The 21,794-nt window shown below is 45.0% G+C and overlaps 1 protein-coding gene across 2 annotated transcripts; it reads left to right on the top strand.

The window, feature by feature from the left end:
* Positions 1 to 260: 260 nt before the first annotated feature.
* LOC110525486 (protein crumbs homolog 1) lies at positions 261 to 21,546 on the top strand. Of its 2 annotated transcripts, XM_021605621.3 has the most exons (13): positions 261 to 569; positions 6,104 to 6,799; positions 7,034 to 7,229; positions 7,725 to 7,864; positions 8,472 to 8,657; positions 8,831 to 8,944; positions 12,127 to 13,116; positions 13,335 to 13,894; positions 14,070 to 14,235; positions 14,923 to 15,784; positions 15,896 to 16,012; positions 19,051 to 19,177; positions 19,433 to 21,546. In XM_021605621.3, the coding sequence occupies exons 1-13, from the start codon at positions 500 to 502 to the stop codon at positions 19,652 to 19,654; spliced, it is 4,446 nt and encodes a 1,481-aa protein (XP_021461296.3). In that variant the 5' UTR covers positions 261 to 499; the 3' UTR covers positions 19,655 to 21,546. The 2 variants fall into 2 exon arrangements, with proteins under 2 accessions (XP_021461296.3, XP_090093358.1); XM_090237232.1 differs by lacking the exons at positions 261 to 569; positions 6,104 to 6,799; positions 7,034 to 7,229; ... (1 more) ...; positions 8,472 to 8,657; positions 8,831 to 8,944 and adding an exon at positions 10,924 to 11,165.
* The last annotated feature ends 248 nt before the right edge of the window (positions 21,547 to 21,794 follow it).

Genomic DNA, 21,794 nt, shown 5'->3' on the forward strand with positions numbered 1-21,794 from the left:
AACAGATGCATATCTGATTAGGACCTAATGCATTTTTCTCCTCATATGAACTGTAACTCAGTCAAATCAATGAAATTGTTGCATGTTGCGTTTATGTTTGGTTTCAGAAAGTGAAATAAAGTGGGGAGAGAGGAATGAAGAGAGAGGAGGAAAGAGGACAAAGGGGTGTAGTAGAAAGAGAGAGTGCTAGAGAGAGAAAGAGTCCATGTCAGTGAATCCAGGCCATGTTTTCTTTGGCCTCTCTGAAGGGTGATTACTCTGCCTTACTCTAGCCAGCCAAGCACTATCCCCAGAGAGCTCACACACACACACACACACACACACACAGTACTGACTACTGACCAAGCATGGAGAGCCTGCAGCACACTTCCAGCTAACTTCTATTAGAGCAGAGAGTTGATCGGCTGGACCAGTATGCTAGGCGGGGACCCTGGGGAGGAGTGACAGGCAGCAGTTCTCAGGCTGGACGTTACGGGACCCAGTGGGTCCCATCACTGCCATGGAGTTTGGGAGGTTTCTTTTCAAGTCCCAAAGAACTTTGCTGCTCGGCATGATAATGTTCAAACTGGGTAGGACTGCTGATCAACTACTAGGTGTATGAATACTACAATATTCCATTTGTTGTTGTGAGAAGTGTGTGTGCACTTGTATGTGTGTGCATTAATGGGGAAAGTAGTGATGTGAAAATGTGTGTGTGTACATGTATATGTGTTTGTGTGTGTGTGTGTGTGTGTGTGTGTGTGTGTGTGTGTGTGTGTGTGTGTGTGTGTGTGTGTGTAGGAGATAGGGACAGGGCTGTAATAGGGCATTAGCAAGGTGGGAGGATGTTACAGGAGGACAAGTGGTTAGAGGCCAGCTGGCAGACAGGTTGTTGTAGTTGATGTTAAGCTGAGTGCAGTCTCCCTTCAATAAGTTATTTATTCTTTAATTATACGGCTAGTCCTATTTATACATCTCTTTAAGAGAACCAAGATAGACTTGCCCCAAGAAGAGAGCTATCAAACATTTGTAACATAGCATACATAAAAGAAGAATTGTGGTAAAACGTATGTCACAATAATTTATCATCCATAACTATGTAAGACAATTGAAGATATAATTCTCTTGAGCCCTTATCATTAATTAATTCATAGTTCACAATCAACTAACACAGTGAGATAATTGGCTTTTGTTATTAATCTCTGATAACCCATGTCTTCTATGATAGAAGCATTAGGATTAGTAGAGAGATGAAGACAGGAGGGATTGTGGGGTGGGATTGGGGTGCCGTTGGGTGGAGGATATTTTGAACCCCACCTAATGATGCGTTGACCCATTTTTCCTGATGCCCTGTGGGAAGCGTCTGAACCTCGTTAAATTGGACAGACGGACAGGACGGGACGGCCAGAGCGGATTGCATGCAGGGGCCATTGTTACCCATCACCATGGTGACGGGTTAAGAGTCTGCACCACTTTTTGTCTAAACTATGAATGGAGAGAGAGGCAAGTGTTCGGAGAAGTGTGGAAAAACAAACAGGATATTTACATTTTATGGCTGATGGAAAAATATCTACAATATTGTATTAACCATTGTTCATATAAAATACTATCTTGACAACAATATGGCTCCTTTAATGTTAAACCCACACGAAACACAAACCTTTAAATCTCTGACTGACATCACAGGATAACTGTGACTAAACGTTGAGAATTTGTGCTTTTTAAAGCGAAGTGAATCACCACAGTGTAGCCTTTTGAGTATGAATACAGTTTAGGAGAAAGCTCCACACTGGCATGGCTTGGCTAGCAGTCCCCTGTGGTGACCAAATAGAATTCCTCTTACTAAAACTTGTGTTAGAGCCAGGAGCGTCCACTCACATTAGTCATGGCATCATTGGTCCATACCTCACAGTGTGGGTTTCAATTGACATTTGACTTGGAGTATATGTAAAGGTTATGTTGGCTAACTATCGTTGGTAACTGTTATCACGGGGCAGGGAAGAAGTTCTCCTATATAATAACTATTAATCATCTACTATCTTCCTGCTTCGTTCTCACACACTGTTAGAGGGATGCTCTGACAGACCCACTCTAGAGTTGAGGCTGGGATCCATCTCTGCACAGACAGCTGACAACTCTCTGTTATTTTACTCTACCTGCGTACTACGTTAGGATGGTCCCATGACAAGTACCTGGCTCTGCTCTGTGTTTATCTTGATTCCTGGGGGTCAAGTGCTTGGTGCAGTGCAGTGCCAGAGAACAGCGCCGTAATCTGCCCATAACCATGATTTATGAACTGCTTCATGACACGGGAGGCAGCAATGACATCAACACATTGGAATGTTTCAGGGATGACTGGTCTGGCTGCAGCAGGATAGACCCCCACTGTCTAAACCAACCACCCCCCACACTACTACTAGTCTGACATGGGGTCCATGTGTACCAGCTACACTACACTACTACTAGTCTGACATGGGGTCCATGTGTACCAGCTACACTACACTACTACTAGTCTAATATGGGGTCCATGTGTACCAGCTACACTACACTACTACTAGTCTGACATGGGGTCCATGTGTACCAGCTACACTACACTACTACTAGTCTGACATGGGGTCCATGTGTACCAGCTACACTACACTACTACTAGTCTGACATGGGGTCCATGTGTACCAGCTACACTACACTACTACTAGTCTGACATGGGGTCCATGTGTACCAGCTACACTACACTACTACTAGTCTGACATGGGGTCCATGTGTACCAGCTACACTACACTACTACTAGTCTGACATGGGGTCCATGTGTACCAGCTACACTACACTACTACTAGTCTGACATGGGGTCCATGTGTACCAGCTACACTACACTACTTAAGCAGCTTTGAGTGCACAAAACAAAGCATCTTTGAGTGCACAAAACATTAGGAACACCTCCCTGATATTGAGTTGCACCACCTTTTGCCTTCAGAACAGCCTCAATTCATCAGGGGCATGGACTCTACAAGGTGTTGAAAGCATTCCACAGTGATGCTGGCCCATGTTGACTTCAATGCTTTCCACAGTTGTGTCAAGTTGGCTGGATGTCCTTTGTTCTTAATGTTTTGTGTACTCAGTGTATATACGATATTACCTTACTGACATACTGCTCTTCCCCCAGGTATCACTCACGGCACCTTTGAGAGCAATGCTCTGCAGTACACTGCTAACGGCTCGTTAGTTGCCTCGGTGACCAGTACCTGTTCCTAATGTTTTGTACACTCAGTGTAAATCCTACGCCTTATGATTATGTCCGGAGGATGAGAGTGTAAACATGTGAGCATGTTAAACACACTCTCTAATATAAAGGGAACACCATGAGTTAAGGGAAGCTTGTGGGTTGATGGGTTGAGAGTAGGAGGAACTGATTAAACTGGGGGCTGAAACCAACATTCCAGTGTGTCTGGGGTATCAGGGAAGGTGGGGAGGTGTTTTGAACAGACATATTACAGCAGGGGAAGCAGACTGACTGACAGCAAGTAGACTGTGACACACTGCCTTACAGTAGGACATTATCAGTGGTCAGTGGTCTAATGACTTGTCATGGAGAGCAACAAATTGTGCTGGATTTTGCCAATAATCCCAAACCTGATCTCACACAACTAATCTTTGTGATGATAAATTGATTCATTGAATCAGGTGCTGAACTCGATCAAAAGCCTGCCCACCCTGCAGCTCTTCAGCACTATGGGTGGTCACATTATAGTAACAGGTGTGTTAGGGTTAACATGAAGGTACCCGATAGGTGTTAGGGGTGACAAAGCAACTGTATGTAGACGTGCTAAATGGCATGGGGCGGCAGGTAGCCTACTGGTTAGAGCGTTGGACTAGTAACCGAAAGGTTGCAAGATCTAATCCCCGAGTTCTTCCCCAGAACAAGGCAGTTAACCCACTGTTCCTAGGCCGTCATTGAACATATGAATTTGTTCTTCAGTGACTTGCCTGGATAAATAAATGGCAGTTGTAGGTGTTACTATGGATAGAGGGATAGGTGTTTTATAAGGAGGGGTGACTAACAACCCACTGGTTGTTCTCACGTCATTTAAATTAAATGACGTTCCACCAATGTGGAATAGACATTGAATTGATGTCTGTGCCCAGTGGGAAGTATTCACAATGTGAGCTACCTATAAGCTGTGAGTGATGGAAACAACTCTAATATCTTATAAATCCCTTCTAATGAACTTTGTTAAATACAATATAAACAATACCAGTATATTGAATAACTCTGATAAGCCAGAAGCTATGGACTTCTGTGTTCATTAAGTCGATAATCTAATCAAATCAGGATTTAAGACAACATACACATTCCATAAACGTAATGTTTAATGAGGAACTCATGATCAGGACTCACACAGCATTTACATTTGACATGTCCTCAACAACTATAGCGGAAAATGAAACCAGGGTCAAACAGTCTGTGATTAATAAACTACTGAATGACAACCTGTGTTGTGTATGACGATGGGCCATTCGGTCTGAACCAAGTTAGAGAAGTAGTGGTCAGAGGGAAGGGAACTAACATTGATGAAGTCTCAGGTAACAGCTGCTCACACAATGATTGTTAGTTACTCCTAAGACCATCTGCTGTGTTCACTGTAGAGACTAGAAAGAGAGGGAAGTGGGGCTTTTTACTCTTCATTAAGAGAGTGCTCTGTAAGCGCCTCAAAATCAGTGACAAAGGGAGAGGTCAAAGGTACTGTAGCTGGTGTATTAGTCTACTAATGAGCTTGTAGGATGTCACGCCTATAAAAACTCTCAGTGCTACTACTTGGTTTTCTCATTGGCAATGTTCCCTCAAAAAAATGTAGGCACTGAGCTAATTTCAGGTCTGCTGAGCTCAAATTTGAACCTTGTGAAAATTCTGTGCGACTTCTGGCATGTGTTTATTGTGAACACTGAGACTGTACCCGCTTTAGGCTACTGTGGATATTTGATCATAATGTAGGCCTATCAGAGTGGCCTACTATCAAAATCAATGGAGAAAATGCATCCCATAACATTTTAACATGGAAAAACTGCAGCGGTTCTATCATTCAGTCTACTGTAGCAGCCAATGTGTGTTCAATGTAGGCCTACATTCCGTGAGACATTTTGAAAAAAACATGCAGGGCTTGACTGTTTATCCACTTGTCCTTCAGACAATGAGGTGACTGACAATATGTTGTTTCATGCAAGAAACCACTTTACAAAATAAAGTCCATTATTATCCCCATACCAATATTACAGAGAATCAGACACATTATGCTACCCTCTGCCTATTGGCTAGTTAACTTATGCAAGCCTGTCTCAAAATACAACACTGCCCCTTTAACAGATAAACTGTTCTTTACCTGACTCACTTTTGAAAGATGGCTAGAAATGCACATGTTTTGTGCTCTTGTAGGAAGCAACCACTCCCCCATCGGTGACTAGAAATGAGCTATAACTGGGCTATTAACTCACTTACTCGCAAATAATATGAACAAATGTGCACATGTAGCAACATGCAGCTCTCGCTTTGATCTCAATACAAGTTCATCTACTCGGGACCACTCATGCAGTAAACACAGTCCAGTTCAAAGTGAATGGTACAGATCCACATAGGACAACTGTCATTTGCATATAGAGATACTGCAGCTCTGATTGGTTATGTCACACTTGTCTTTAGAGTCATGCCTGTCAATTGAATAGAATCCTACTTTGGTGCTTTCTGCCTACAAGAAAATCTCTTGCATAGTTAGTTTTGCAACACTAAGTCTTGCATAGTTCGTTTTGCTTCAGTATGTTGCATTGAAAGTGGCTAAAATGGTAAATTCCCACTGTAGAGGGAAATGTTGATAGTGTTAACGAAAGGGGAGAACTAGAAAGTTGAGTGTAGTTCAATCTCGTGCTTCTCTACTGGGGCTGATGTGTCTTCTGCACTGCAGTCCCAGGGGAGCTGTGTGCCCACAAGTGCGCAGCTTACCAGACTTTCTTACCAGACTTTCTTACCAGACTTTCTTACCAGATTTTCTCACAGCAGTTTCATCAAGTCAAACTTTGGAGCTTGATAAGGTCTACTCATTCATGTTAAATATGGAGTATTATATTTTTTTGCCTACAGATATACTGTGCACAGCAGCAGACCAGTGTCTGTCATCCCCCTGTCAGAATGGAGGTACTTGTTTGGACTATATGGGTAACTACACATGTCTCTGCCCCAGATGGCCAGTCCACTACACGGGCAAGGACTGTAAGGAGCTGTACGACCCCTGTGTCTACGATGCCCCTTGCACCAACTGTACCAGCACACTGGGCACAGGGGTCTACACCTGCCACTGCCTTGTCGGCTTCGCAGGGACCAACTGCACACTCAACATCAGCAGGTGTTTGAGCAACCCATGTAAAGGGGGTGTCAGGTCTCACTGTGTGGACAGGGTGGACGGCTACACCTGCCACTGTCCCCCTGGCTATGGAGGAGAAGAGTGCCAGGAGAGGATCAGGGACTGCTCTGAGGAGCCGTGCCATAACGATGCCACCTGTGTTGGCACACCGGATGGGTACATGTGCCAGTGTGGCCCGGGTCTCCAGGGGAGGGACTGTGAGGAGAACATAGATGACTGTAAGTCACTCCCCTGTCAGAACGGAGCCATCTGTAAAGACGGCGTCAACGGATACCAGTGCTTCTGTGTGCCTGGTTTCCAAGGCTACCACTGCGACCTGGACATTAACGAGTGTGCGTCGCGGCCGTGTGAGAACAACGGGACCTGTGCCAATGAGGTGGACCACTATGAGTGCAACTGTCTTCTTGGATTCAAAGGTGAGACGGTCTCTGTTTAGGTCAGCATCCTGCTGTCTTAGAGAGTTAGGGAGCTACCCTTTCTTCTTAATTCAGTGCCTTTAGTTAAGAGTTCACTACTAAACCAACCTCATATAGAAACTACAAGCGTTTGATGCACCATGTTTAGTGTTGCTCCATTAGACCTCAGAGCTCTGTTGTTTTCCTCGTGGTGAAACCCATCACATGAAGCTGTGTCTGTGCTGTGTGTGGCAGGGGTGAACTGTGAAGTGGAGATAGATGACTGTGAGGAGCAGCCCTGCCAGAATGGAGCCAGCTGCCATGACCATGTGGGTCTGTACACATGTGAGTGTGTGTCCGGGTACGAGGGCCATGAATGTGAGCTGGACATTGACGAGTGTGCCAGTGGACCCTGTCTCAACGAGGGCAACTGCACAGACCTGGTGAACAGGTAAGGCGGCTCCTACTCTTTCTCCTCTTATAGGCTGAATCAGCTGCTTAACCCCAATGTGTCGGTGAGCAGTATGTCAGCCGAGAGATTCCTTCCAGACAGTAAAGTTTAACAGGGCAAGGATAAGGATCAATCCGCTTATTCGGATGGTAATTAAACATGAGGTTGGGAAGTTAGGAAAACCTGATAGAGCTTCATCAGACCTGGGTTGTTAAGACAGAGATACGTTAGATTGAACCAATTACATTTGTTAGTCAAAAAATGCCCTAAAGGTGGTCTAAGGAGTTGTTGTGGTCTAAGCTGTTTAGGATCAGGCCCACTGCTGTTTCAACATAATCTCACCTCTATCTTTCCTTTCTACCTTTGTCCTGTCCAATAAAACTAAATAAAGCAAGGAGTGTGACTGCCCCCCAATAACAACTTTATACATCAAAGCTGTCCCAGTTTCACTGAAATAAGATGGATCTAATTTGCCTCTGTAACTTTCCTCCTCAGCTATGAGTGTGACTGCACTGGGACAGGCTTTACAGGAGAGAAATGTGAAGTGGACATCCCAGAGTGTGCTTCTGACCCCTGCCAGAATGGAGCTACCTGCGTAGAGGGAATCAACCAATATGGCTGTTTCTGCTGGCCAGGTACACACACCAAATACTCCCGCTGTGTACCCACTTCTCACCAAATGAGGGAGTAGTAACATGTCTGCATAGCTTTCGCTACACTACAGGAAGTACTACACATGCAGGGTTTATTGGACAAGGCAATTTGATCTGCTATCTGACACTAAAACAGCAAGTATATGGGGACATCCTAAGTGTCAGGAGTATGTTGAAATGAAAAACTCCAGGCGCAGTCTTTCAGAGACATTTGAAACCCTCTTCTTGGTAAGATTGGGTTCTTGGAGTTTCCCAGACATAAATCAATGAGATAAAGGGTAAAAGGTATGTCGTTTAGAGGACAAGAAGGGGGAGTGGAATGAGACATAGCAAAAAAACTATAATAGTCTGCAATAGTGTAGTACTGTGGTGTCACACCACAGTGCCATCTAGTGCAGAACTGGTGCAGCTGCAGGGCCATGAGCAGTAGGAAAACAAAGATGATCCTCAATAATATATCATAATATGGGAGAACACATCATATTGTTGTGTTTTGATGCATAAAGACATGATGATAGATACTGTATGTGTGTATTGAACAAAGTGGTACAGTGTGGTCCTGTTTTAATAATGGCTGTGTGTAATGCAGGTTATGAAGGGAAGAACTGCCAGGTGGATATAGACGAGTGTGAGCTGGAGCCCTGTGAGAATGGAGGAGAGTGTTTCCAGCGCTCAGAGTTGCTGTACTATGGGGTGCTGTCTGGGCTGGAAGACAAGGAGTTCAACTATGAGGATGCAGCTGGGTTCCTCTGCCACTGTCAACCTGGGTTTGCTGGTAAGGCAAAATACTCATATTCATACTTGGTGACCTCATGATCATTGAATAGGAACAGGATCATTTAAGAATAAGATCTGGTTGAATTGTAATCCTTCGATATTGTAGTCAATGTTAATTTGAGTTAAGGGTAAGTTATTGAGTAAGTAAGTAATGCGTCCTGTCTCTTGCAGGAGAGAGCTGTGAAGTGAATGTGGACGAGTGTGAGTCCGCCCCGTGTCAGAACAAAGGGAGCTGTGAGGACCTGGTCAACTCATATATGTGTGTCTGTCAACCGGGGTTCACAGGTAAGACTGTCTCTCTTTTTCACTGTGTAATAAAACAGCTATTTATATGCAAAGAGCCCCTGACCTGCTCATTATATATTTCAGTTTACAGAGAAAATGTATCCCCCCCCTTGACAGTAGAGTGAAACATGTTTGTTTTAAAGTTCATTTCCTGCAATTCTACATATTTTGCCAAGGGGCAGAGAGAATACTTTTCTAGTTTTACAGATCATTTCCTACAATTCTGCACATTTTGTAATGACTTATGCCATCTTAATATGATGTGTGTGTGAGAATGATTGACACAATCAATGGGGGCCCCCTGAAGATCAGGGCCCCTGTGAATAAGTCCTGAGTGCCCGTTCGGTATTTGGCCATGATTACTACAAGTTTAGACTAACTACCAATCTAATGCACAACCAACATTTGAAATTAAACCTGGTGTATTCTACTATTCTTACTCTCAATAGTAAATTGAGACCCTGACTGAGTCATTTTTTGGGTCAGGGACCCTAATTGACCAGTTATTGCACTTATGCCTAAACCCTCTTTGGAGATGCTTGCTGAGCAGTGAGAAAACCAATAATTGGTTAATCCTGCCACTGCTGATCATTCTGGCTGGAACCACCATCAGGACAAGTGAAGGTGGGCAGGAAAACCACCCATGAATAACTCTGAAAAACAACTGAATATAAAACAAAGTATATATCCAGTTTCTTGGGTGACCTGCCGTGTACAGGGGTTTGACAAGGCAGGTATTTGTTTATTTGGATCCCCATTCGTTTTTGAAGCTACGCTTCCTGTTGTCCTCAAAAAAACGTAACATATCAAACACTGATACACTAATAGACATGGATAGTCACAAAGTGAAAATGCAACGATACACAAACAATACAACAAAAAAACTATATAAACAATACAACTGAAAAGCAATGTGTGTGTCTATGTGTGTGTGTGTGTGTTTGTGTGTGTGTGTTTGTGTGTGTGTGTGTGTGTGTGTGTGTGTGTGTGTGTGTGTGTGTGTGTGTGTGTGTGTGTGTGTGTGTGTGTGTGTGTGTGTCCGCTCACTGTCCCCGCCGTTCCATGAGATGTTGTTCAATCCGTTTTGAAAGGTAATTTTGCTGTTTGTTTGAGTAATTGGAGATGGAAGGGAGTTCCATGCGACCATGGCTCTGTATAATACTGTGCGTTGCCGTGAATTCGTTTTGGACTTGAGGACTGTGAAGAGGGGAGTCCATATGGAGGGGCAAGGCAGTGGAAGAACAACAAAGCCCGTAAAACCTGCTGCCATGTGTCAGTAGTCCTGGCTGTGCATTAAACATAGGTCTTTCCTCTAGTTTACCAGGGGAGAGAGAGATTACCACAAAGCTGCTTAAGCCTTATCAACTGCTAATGAACGAAAGCAGGCACGAAGACCCTCTCATCACAAAAACAAAACCTGTTGCCAATTAGTACAGAATGCATTGTGATACTCCTAGTCCTAGGCTATTTGCACTGTAAGCATGCTTCCATATGTTGTAACCAGACATCAGCAAAATAGAGGGGACATAACACACACGTGCACAACAAGATAATATGACTGCATATTATCTGTGATTCCATGAGTTTCCTTTGCACGTGCAGATATAGTACTCAGGAACTGGACAAATGACATAGAGCCCCCCTCATCCCAGCCCACCTTGACCCTCCTTTCCCCCTATGTTATACTGAGCTAAAAAAAAACTGTTAGTCATTTACCAGACGCTCTTATCCAGTGCATACATTTTCATCTATTTGTTTTGTCTTTTTCGTTCGTCAAGCTCAGCCCCTCTACTCACAAGCCCATCTCTTGTGATTAAAATGTCATCTGCCACGAGTGGGCATCCATAACATCAATCAGGAGGGACTGCAGCCCAACATTCCTGTTGTCAGCACTGACAGAAGCCAGCTGGGTGGGAGGCTTAGAGCCCTGGCTGGGCTGGGCTGCCGAGGGAAGGATGCATTCAGGGAAAAGGGAGGGAGAGAAGGAGGGTGGGCTAGGCTCGTGTAATCACTTCTGCCTGCCTGGTACAGAGGGGAGTGTATGGACTATGTGTATGTGTGTGTGTGTGTGAGTGTGTGTGTGTGTGAGAGAGGGAGAGAAGGGGCACGAGTTGGATCTCTTCTGTTAAGCTATATGTGTGTGTTCACTGCTCTGCGAGAATGAGGAGGCTACTGCTACTACTGCTGCTGGCTGTGTGGTGTGGGTCATGGGGACAGACAGGTAAACACCTCCGATTTACACTACAGGGAAGGGCTGCTAGGACAGGCTGTGTGTTTATGTGGGAGAGGTATGGGACTGGAGGAGGGCACATGGAACATTGTTATTGTTTTTACTTGTGAGTAGAGTAGTTTTAGTAGGTTTTGCTGATGCATAAACCTTCTGGGCTCATTTCTTACTAAGTGTATTAACGTACCATTGATTTATTATATATATATACTGTAAATAGTCTAGCAATATGCTTCACAGCAAGTGTTTTTTTACTGTGATTTGGCTGGAATGCAGAAAGAAAAAGAGCAACTGGGCTCACATCCCTACCAATATTTCAACTGTCAGATCAATTCAATTAAAATCCCAGTCATTACTTTAATTGTGTAAGGCTACCTTCATCAGTAATTTCATCATTAGTAAACTGTCATAGTCTAATCAAGTGCTTCCTGGAAAGTCTCATGCGTGCCAGTGTACTTAGTTCCATATCTGATTAACTCATTGGGTTTGGTTAGGGAGACTCTGATTAACTCATTGGGTTTGGTTAGGGAGACTGATTAACTCATTTGGTTTGGTTAGGGAGACCGATGAACTCATTTGGTTTGGTTAGGGAGACTCTGATTAACTCATTGGGTTTGGTTAGGGAGACTCTGATGAACTCATTTGGTTTGGTTAGGGAGACTGATGAACTCATTTGGTTTGGTTAGGGAGACTCTGATTAACTTATTTGGTTTGGTTAGGGAGACTGATTAACTCATTTGGTTTGGTTAGGGAGACTCTGATTAACTCATTTGGTTTGGTTAGGGAGACTCTGATTAACTCATTTGGTTTGGTTCAGGAGACCCTTATGCTCCTGCTGAATCTGTCTGTGTGGCTGAGGGACAGTGCTGTCTGGCAGAGAACGACATGACAAAACCCTTCAGCCAGATACATGTATAACATGAAGAACTAGTGGTGTGTTATGTTTTCGTTCCAGGTGTGCACTGCGAGGTAGACATCGACGAGTGTGAGAGCGAGCCTTGTCAGAATGGAGGGTCCTGCCACGACGGCTCCAACTCCTACACCTGCCACTGTGTGGAGGTGGAGCCAGGGGAGGAGCCGTGGGGCGGCCATAACTGTGACGTCCGCCTGATTGGCTGCAGGGAACACCTGTGTGAGAACGGAGCCCCCTGTGTGCCTATCCTAAGCCAAGAGGATGGTAATGAGGACAGTGATGGGGATGAGGATGAACAAGAGCATGGCCACACCTGCCTTTGTCCCCCGGGCTTCACTGGGAAGCACTGCGGCATCCCCACCACCTTCTCCTTCAACACAGAGGGCTATATCCTCATTCAGCTCCCTCCTACAGCTAACAGGAGCAGGGCAGAAGTAGAACCCCATCACCTCCACGTCCAGCTGCGCTTCAGGACCACTCTGCCTGACATGCTTCTGTTCTACGGAGGGGCTGAGCACTACTTTGTGTCCCTGGAGATCGTGGGGAGTCTCCTCAAGGCTAGAGCTGGATCAGGGAAAAAGCTACAGGCCACCTACCATCTCCCAGTCAACGACGGAGACTGGCATGAGGCCAAAGTGACCATGGATGAGAAGCTGGTACTGATGGTCAAAGGACCAGTCTGTGACAATGACGAGGGATGCACGGTGGAGAACGAAGGACACAACCAACTGGTCTTCTTCCAACATGGATCATTCCCAGAAGTCTATGTGGGGGGAGCCCCCCAGAAGTATCTGGCCAACACAGACAGTAGGAAGGGTTTCATTGGCTGCGTGGAGGATCTACAAGTTGACCACCAGCGTGTTCTGCCACAGGATTTCTCTCGAGAGCACGTCCAAGACATGGAGCTGGGCTGCAACAAGACTGACTGGTGTCATCCTGACCCCTGCCATCATCGTGGGCAGTGTATTGACCTGTGGACTAGCTTCAGTTGTGAGTGTCATCGACCCTATCATGGCTCCCTGTGTGAAGAAGGTAAGAACTGTTATAGCTTGACTACTTTACTTTTTAGTTTTCAAATATTGCTTTTAAAATTATGTAAAAATGATACAATAAACTGTAAACACCAGGCGTTGACGCTGTAAGGCCATTTAAAGAGGGTTACTCAACTCACAACCAGTTTCCCTCAACTACACTGGTTTGTATAGGTTGTCATTCACACTGAAAGCATTGCTTTTTGTTTCTTGCCTCAGAACACCCCTCATGGACATTCAGTAATGAAGAAACAGTGAGCTATGCTGCCTTCAACATCAACACAACTGATGGTGAGAACTTCAACATCTCCTTCTTCCTCCGCTCTCTGAATCCCAGCGGCTTGCTACTCCAGCTGCGGAGAGGGAGGAGGGCCTACCTCATCCTGTACCTGCGGGAGGGAACCCTGGTCTTCAACAGCCCCCCCACCACTCTGTTCTCTAACAATATCTACTTCACCAGCGGACAGAGGGAGCTGGTTACTATAACAATACGCCAGGGTCAGGTAGGTTTCAGCCAGGCTGGTACACAGCTCTCCCTGGGGAGGGTGAGGATGGAACGGGGGGATGTGGTGTACATAGGGGGTCTGCCACCGGGGGAGTCCACTGCCCCCTGGGGAGGTCACTTCAAAGGCTGCCTGCAGGACATCACTCTGGACCACATGCAGCTGTATCCCAACCACACAAAGGAGGAGTGCCACACCTACGAAGCGTACCAGTGCTACTTACCAAACAAAGCTGAGAATGTGTTGGATGGCTGTGTCAGTGATGAGGCATGCAAGGTACAGTAACATCAATGGCAACTTTAATCTTTCGAGATGTATTACTGCAGGAAGTGGGTGTAACTGTTCAAGGAAACTTGGTACAAGAGCTGACTCGATTTGTCAGGTTAGGGTCCTGATAAAGACTTTTGAGTTCAGTCTTTGTAACAGACACTAATTTCTGAATTCTCCTCAGACTGGCCCCTGTCAGAATGGAGGAACGTGCATGGTCACCTGGAATGACTTTGAGTGCACCTGTCACATGAACTTCTCTGGCAGGCGATGTGATACACGCGTGTGGTGTGTCAGTGACCCCTGTGCCATGGGCAGCCAGTGTGTGGATCTAGTTGACGGTTATGAGTGTAAGTGGACATTTTTTATACATTATCTCACTCCCTCACTCCCTTTCTGACAGTCTCAGTCTCTTGCTCCCTTTCAGCCATAAACATGCACACAAAATAACAAATACCAGATAATACTGAATATTACATATTGAAAGGTATGACTAAGAAGACCTTCCTAATATGGAGTTGCGCCCTCTTTTGCCCTCAGAACAGCCTCAGTCCGTCAGGGCATGGACACTACAAGGTGTCGAAAGCGTTCCACAGGGATGCTGGCCCATGTTGACTCCAATGCTTCCGATAGTTGTGTCAAGTTGGCTGGATGTCCTTTGGGTGGTGGACCATTCTTGATACACATGGGAAACTGTTGAAAAACCCAGCAGCGTTGCGGTTCTTGACACAAACCGGTGCGCCTGACACCTACTACCATACCCATTCAAAGGCACTTAAATATTTTGTCTTACCAATTCACCCTCTGAATGGCACACATACACAATCCATGTCTCAATTGTCTCAAGGCTTAAAAATCCTTATTTATCCTGTCTCCTCCCCTTCATCCACACTGATTTAAGTGGATTTAACAAGTGACATCAATAAGGGATCATAGCTTTCACCTGGATTCCCCTGGCCAGTCTATGTCATGGAATGAGCAGGTGTTCCTTAATGTTTTGTATACTTAGTGTATATACGATACTGCTCTTCCCCCAGGTCTCACTAATGCCACCTTTGAGAGCAACGCTCTGCAGTTCACTGCTAACGGCTCGCTAGTCGCCTCGGTGACTAGTGTCTCCGTGGACATACGGACGCGGAAGGAGAACGGCGTGCTACTGCGGGCCACTAACGGAGCAGAGGTCTTCTGTCTGGGTCTGCTCAACTCCTCCCTACTAGTCAAACTACTGAGCGGCAACAGCCTGGAGTTGCAGGCATTCACCAGTGACCTGCCCATCTCAGATGGGGCCTGGCACCATCTCCACCTGGCCATGACAGACCCCCTGCAGCCTGTGTCCCGCTGGCGCCTCACTGTGGATGGGCGCAGGGTGGGCAGCACCATGGGCACAGCCGGGAATCTCAACTTCCTCAACGACACCACTGTGTGGATGGCAGAGAACTACACAGGCTGTCTGGGGGAGTTGAGGGTGGGAGGAGTCTACCTACCCCTGGTGGACGACCAGGATGCCCCCCAGGCAGCCCGGTTTATCAGGCAGGGGGGCCAGGAGCCCAAGATGGGGTGTGTTGGTGCCGATGTGTGCCAGTCCCAGCCCTGCCTAAACCAGGGCTTCTGCCAGGACCTCTGGAACCTGTTAAACTGCAGCTGTACCCCAGGCTGGGAAGGACAGTTCTGCCAGAGGAACACAGATGAGTGTGCCTCAGGCCCCTGTGCCCATGGCACCTGCACAGACCTGCTGGCAGACTACCGGTGTGAGTGTCACAAAGGCTGGGGGGGCAGAGACTGTGATGAGGAGGTGGATGACTGCCTGGAACACAGCTGTTTGAACGGAGGCTCCTGTCTGGACGGGACGGGCAACTACCACTGTGTCTGCCTCCCTGGATACAGCGGCCGCCGCTGTCAGTGAGTACCACAAACTTGTGCATGCTTCTGACTGGAAAAATCACAACACTGTGTGTGTGTGTTTAGTTTGTGTAGAAGTTGTAATGACTCTATTACGTGTGTGATCTGTAGGCAGAGATTCCCTCCACAGCAGTGTGATGAGGATACGCAGTGTGACAACGGTGGAGTCTGCATGGATGGGATCTGGGGTGCCAACTGCACCTGCAAGCCTGGATACACTGGGGACTGGTGAGATCACAAACCTATCATTTCATACATTTCACATTTTCGTGGACTAAAAAGCAGGCTAATGGACTAGGCTTAAAGGTCAACTGCCTCTTAGAACCAACTTCTCTAGTTTTAAACGGCCTATGTGGCATCGATATGAGTCAGAAGCATTGATTTTAGTGACAAAATTGAATACAAAGTGTAAATAGGATATTTTGGCCATAAAGTCACGTCCAATAAAGTCTCATCCAAAACTGAGTTTTGTAAGTGAGTTCGTCACAACTTACTGGAGGGTTGAGTATGGATGATGATCATGCTCACTTTCCTAGTGCCCACTAACATGAGAGAAGCAGCTGTGCTGATTGCGCTTTCTCAGCTGCACACGCTCTATATAATCATATAGCATCCAGAACATCCAGACACTGAAACACACTTTTTTTGTTGCATGGCATGGTGATTGAATGTGGCAGCCGGTGTGGCCATGGGGGTAAGATGGCGGCAGGAAAAAAATAAGAAAAATGTAACATATTATAAGTACATCTGGAATGGGGAACGCACAAGCCTTCTGGAAGATCTGATGAAGGAGAAGATGGCGGACAGGAAAAAAAATGAAAAGGAGAAAAGTGGAACATGTTTTGAGTGAATATGGAATGGTGGATCACACAGAACTTTTGGAAGAGCTACAGAAAGTAATTTAATGTGAAAAGATGAATTAACTGCGGTGGCAGGTGAGGTGAAAAGCGCCTAGTTTGAGCCTTGTCCTGATGATGATAAAGATGTTTCTGGCCCAGTGGGAGTGAGATTTTTGGAGAGGCTGGATTCTTGCCCTCTGGCAGATCCATATGTGGTGTCAGGTTGGGTGGAGAAGAGGTTGGGACTGTTGAATTGGTGAAAGTAACTCGAAGTGGACTCGAAGTGATGATTTGTTGCGTTTCTTCTGTCCAGCGGGAGCGGGCGTTCCAGACCATACAACTAGAGACAAGAGCTGTGACTTTCTTTGCTCCCTGGAGCAAGGCACTGTTGAAAGGCGTGATAACGGGGGTGGCGTTAAGTGTGGAGGATCAACTGAAATTGAAGTTTCCCGGTGTCTGTGATTCCTGCCATTTGGTGCGACACAGATCCGGTGAAGAGTGTGGTGAAACAGAGAGGATACTGTCTTTCCTGCAGAGTTTCCTGCTGAGTCTTTCCCGACAAGGTCAAGTCAGGACGTATAATTTATCCCATGAGAGATTTTGTCCCAAACCCATTACAGTGTTTTAGGTGCTAAGCTTATGGTCATGTTGCAGCAGTATGTAGGAGGGAGATTCCTAGATGTGAGAAGTCTGCAGGAGGGCAAAGGAATGTGTAGTATCGGTGGAAAGAGTTGTGTATGTTAACTGTGGGGATGCCTATGGTGCTGGAGATCAGAGGTGTTTGTGGACCGTCGTAATACGATAGAAGAAGAAGAAAACAATGAAACAGACCTGCCCATTATGCAGTGCCTCAGACTTGTTTCCATAAGACAACACATCGCCAGTGTTATGTTGAAATAACCCTTGGCCCTAAGCCTTTTATGGAGTTTGTTGTAATATACAGTACCAGTCAAACGTTTGGACACACCAATTCATCCAAGGTTTTTTCTTTATTTTGACTATTTTCGACATTTCACAATAATAGTGAAGACATCAAAACCATGAAATAACACATATGAAATCATGTAGTAACCAAAAAAGTGTTGAACAAATCAAAATATATTTTATATTTGAGATTCTTCGAAGTAGCCACCCTTTGCCTTGATGACAACTTTGCACACTCTTGGCATTCTCTCAACCAGCTTCATGAGGAATGTGTAACAATTGCTTAACACTATGGGCTATTGTATGTTTAAGCTTAAACTCTATTGGGCCAGTTAGGTTCACTACTGGAGTAGTAGGGAGAAATGAAAAGCACATAACTGAATCATTTAGGAAAAGAATGCCTGCTAGTATTTTGTAAATAAAAATACTTACAAAAACTGAATCACCTTGAGTAAATATTAATATGTGACATTTGTACAATGAGCTCAATATGAATGAAATACATCAATGGTACAATAGACTTAGATATCGGCCATATATCCTGCCTATAGTTTACTAAGGTGCACCCAACTCTATCTAACATATATCCTGCCTATAGTTTACTAAGGTGCACCCAACTCTATCTAACATATATCCTGCCTATAGTTTACTAAGGTGCACCCAACTCTATCTAACATATATCCTGCCTATAGTTTACTAGGGTGCACCCAACTCTATCTAACATATATCCTGCCTATAGTTTACTAAGGTGCACCCAACTCTATCTAACATATATCCTGCCTATAGTTTACTAAGGTGCACCCAACTCTATCTAACATATATCCTGCCTATAGTTTACTAAGGTGCACCCAACTCTATCTAACATATATCCTGCCTATAGTTTACTAAGGTGCACCCAACTCTATCTAACATATATCCTGCCTATAGTTTACTAGGGTGCACCCAACTCTATCTAACATATATCCTGCCTATAGTTTACTAAGGTGCACCCAACTCTATCTAACATATATCCTGCCTATAGTTTACTAGGGTGCACCCAACTCTATCTAACATATATCCTGCCTATAGTTTACTAAGGTGCACCCAACTCTATCTAACATATATCCTGCCTATAGTTTACTAGGGTGCACCCAACTCTATTTTATTCTGAGGGTCTCTCAGATTTCAATGTTCAAAGTTCAATAGCAATACAATAAACATGAATCCACAGAAAACACAACCCAATTCACAAATACTGACTTATAAACCACTAAGACATGGAATCAAATGTGAGTGACTGTGCTTATCAATAAACACTGTAAGATGTGCATGTGCTTATAATAACAATCCCACTGCAATGTATGATACAATGATGTCTTGCAAGAAAAATCATACCACACCGTAGTATGGCAGTGCAAATTCAGTGTTCTCCAAGGGTGGCTCGCCATTCCTGTTGTAAGTACAGCGAGCTGTGGGACTGCTGGTGTGTCAGTGTTGTGTTGAACCCCTAAAGTTCTCCCCCAGGTGTGAGGCAGAGATAGATGAGTGTGAGTCCAGTTCCTGTCTCAACGGTGCTACCTGCCTGGACCGACTCAACAGCTTCCAGTGTATGTGTTTGCCGGGCTTCAGCGGCACACAGTGTGAAAGCAATGTAGGTGACCACATACTGTATCTCCCCATATCGCACTCAGTAACTGACAGTCTGCATGTAAGCAGTACATAGTGTAGGTTTATATGTTACAGTAGTCTAGTATGTAATGCTAATGTATGTTGAGTATCAAAAGCTTATACATAGACCAGATTGGATCAAAAGATCTGATCGGATCTATTTGAACTGTAGTTCCTCTAATCTCAGTTTGAGTGAGAAGTAAGTTAGGCCTGTTGTCCTGCTCTGTCCCCTCTGTAGAGACAGGAGCAGAGGGAGCGTGTGCCCTGGCTAGTGGTGGCCATCCCTCTGGCCAGCCTGTGTGTGCTGTTGGCTGTGGTGGCCCTGGTCTTCATGGTGCTGACCGCCCGCAAGAAGCGCCAGTCAGAGGGCACCTATAGTCCCAGTGCCCAGGAGGTGGCAGGGGCACGGCTGGAGATGGGCAGCGTGCTCAAAGTACCCCCTGAGGAGAGGCTCATATGAGTCCTACACACAACAGAAACACACTTCCTTTGCTTGGCTTCATACACCTACACTATCTGGTTCAGACACACAAACAGACAGGCGAGGACTGGTCAGACTCATTAAGAGGTTTCCAAGGGGTGAAAGGCCACCAGTGGTGTGGACATATGCCCTTATAGTGGTGGCCCCACCACACTGCTGCTGCTGGGTCATGGTGGTGGGGGTGGTTAAACCCAGAGCTCATCCCTCTATGGAAAGAAGTGATGTGATCTGTCAGAGCCTCAGAGAAAGGCAGGATAGAGACTGTCTTCTTCCCAAGACTCGAGAAATGCTGTCGTGTTGAGTCTCCTCAGCTAATCCCTTCTCTGGAGTGATGACCCATAAAGTGTCTTTCTATAAAATACCTACCTGTGAACATTCTGTACCCCACATTGATTATGTGTGAGTTCACACGAACGACGACTTTGATGGTAAAACATTGTATTTTTCCCGGGATGTGCACTATGTAAGTTAACAGGCTACACCAACAATGTAAATAATGATCTATTTCTAAATATTTTATGTGTTTTTGTTCATGTCACTGTCTTATGCAAATGTACGAGGTGCTCCTAAAACTCCTAGAAAGTGGATTGAGACCATGTTAATGTTATCAGCTAACTTCAACTCTGATGCCACAGTCTTTAGACAGGTTGCATTTACCCAAACCTACACTCCTGTCTCTTAGTCTTTGCTCACCGGTGCCACTAACTCAACCAGCCAAGTGATCAATGGACGTTTTCGCTCTCTGTAACTATGGATGCTGTACTACATTTACACTGTAACTGAGCTGATTGAAAGTAAGGCACTATATTTTTCTATCAAATTAGCTAGATATGAAGATCATGCAGACCCTACTGAAGGCAAATAATTGCAAGATCAGTATTTGTTATGAATTGACTTCTAAATTGCTTTATGAATGAGTTGTTTGTATGTGCCTTCCTAACGGAATGGATGGAATGCTGACAAACCCAACATTTTACTCCTTAATATTGTATCTAAATGTTTGATGGAGCCACGTACTGTCTCAAAGGGAAACTCACTGTGATGATGTTATTGATGTCTTTGTGGAATGCTGTAGAGCAGTATGACAGACAGATAGACAGAGCATGCTGCCTGTTCCAGCTCTGTTGGGCCTCCTCCTCTTATTCCTGTAGGGCTGGATGATATTGTACAGACATCTTACTGTGTACACACTGACATCATCTCTGTTCCAGCTCTGTTGGGCCTCCTCCTATTATTCCTGTAGGGCTGGATGATATTGTACAGACATGTTACTGTGTATACACTGACATCATCTCTGTTCCAGCTCTGTTGGGCCTCCTCCTCTTATTCCTGTAGGGCTGGATGATATTGTACAGACATGTTACTGTGTATACACTGACATCATCTCTGTTCCAGTGCTGGATTTCACAGAATACATGCCAGGGTTGGGTTCAATTCAGTTTTCAATAAAGTCAATTCAGGAAGTGAACATAGCCCATGGCTTTCTATGGGCATTTTTTAATTCACAAAGTCAATTGTCAATTAAAAACTAATTTGACCCCAATCCTGGTACACCCTGGATTAATGTACAACAGGGGATAGACTGGACTGACCTGTGTTTCAGCACTGAACAGTATGGTAGGAGCCTATACTGGACGCATCTCTACTCACGCAGTACAAAGTACAGTATACTCAACCGTATGGGATGCTGGGTAGGCTACACTGGTATATACAAGGAGTATTCTGTGATTCTGTAAAATGTGATTGGATAGTAACACTGTAACACGATGTAATTGTATATAATGTGATTTATTCAAAACGTAAACGTTTCTGTTGGATTTCAACAGTTGAACTGCTGCAAAAGAGCTTATGTAAAAGGAGGATAATAAAAACAACACCATGAAGTAATGGATCTGCTGTGTACGTTTCTGTTGGATTTCAACAGTTGAACTGCTGCAAAAGAGCTCATATAAAAGGAGGATAATAAAAACAACACCATGAAGTAATGGATCTGCTGTGTACGTTTCTGTTTGTAACTAGCGTATAAGTCAACAGTTGTCCTATAAGGCACGTGTCAAACTCATTCCACGGAGGGACAGATATCTGCAGGTCTTTGCTCCACCCGTGTACTTGATTGATG

Source organism: Oncorhynchus mykiss, chromosome 6 (assembly GCF_057628025.1).
Source record: "Oncorhynchus mykiss isolate SJ-2025 chromosome 6, ASM5762802v1, whole genome shotgun sequence".
In the NCBI taxonomy this organism is placed as follows: domain Eukaryota; kingdom Metazoa; phylum Chordata; class Actinopteri; order Salmoniformes; family Salmonidae; genus Oncorhynchus; species Oncorhynchus mykiss.

Excerpts from the sequence above, each read along its gene's own strand:
- LOC110525486 (XM_021605621.3), top strand. The coding sequence starts at position 500 with ATGGAGTTTGGGAGGTTTCTTTTCAAGTCCCAAAGAACTTTGCTGCTC. Across the intron at positions 7,865-8,471 it reads TGGCTGTTTCTGCTGGCCAG|GTTATGAAGGGAAGAACTGC; the intron begins GTACACACACCA and ends TGTGTAATGCAG. Across the intron at positions 15,785-15,895 it reads TACAGCGGCCGCCGCTGTCA|GCAGAGATTCCCTCCACAGC; the intron begins GTGAGTACCACA and ends TGTGATCTGTAG.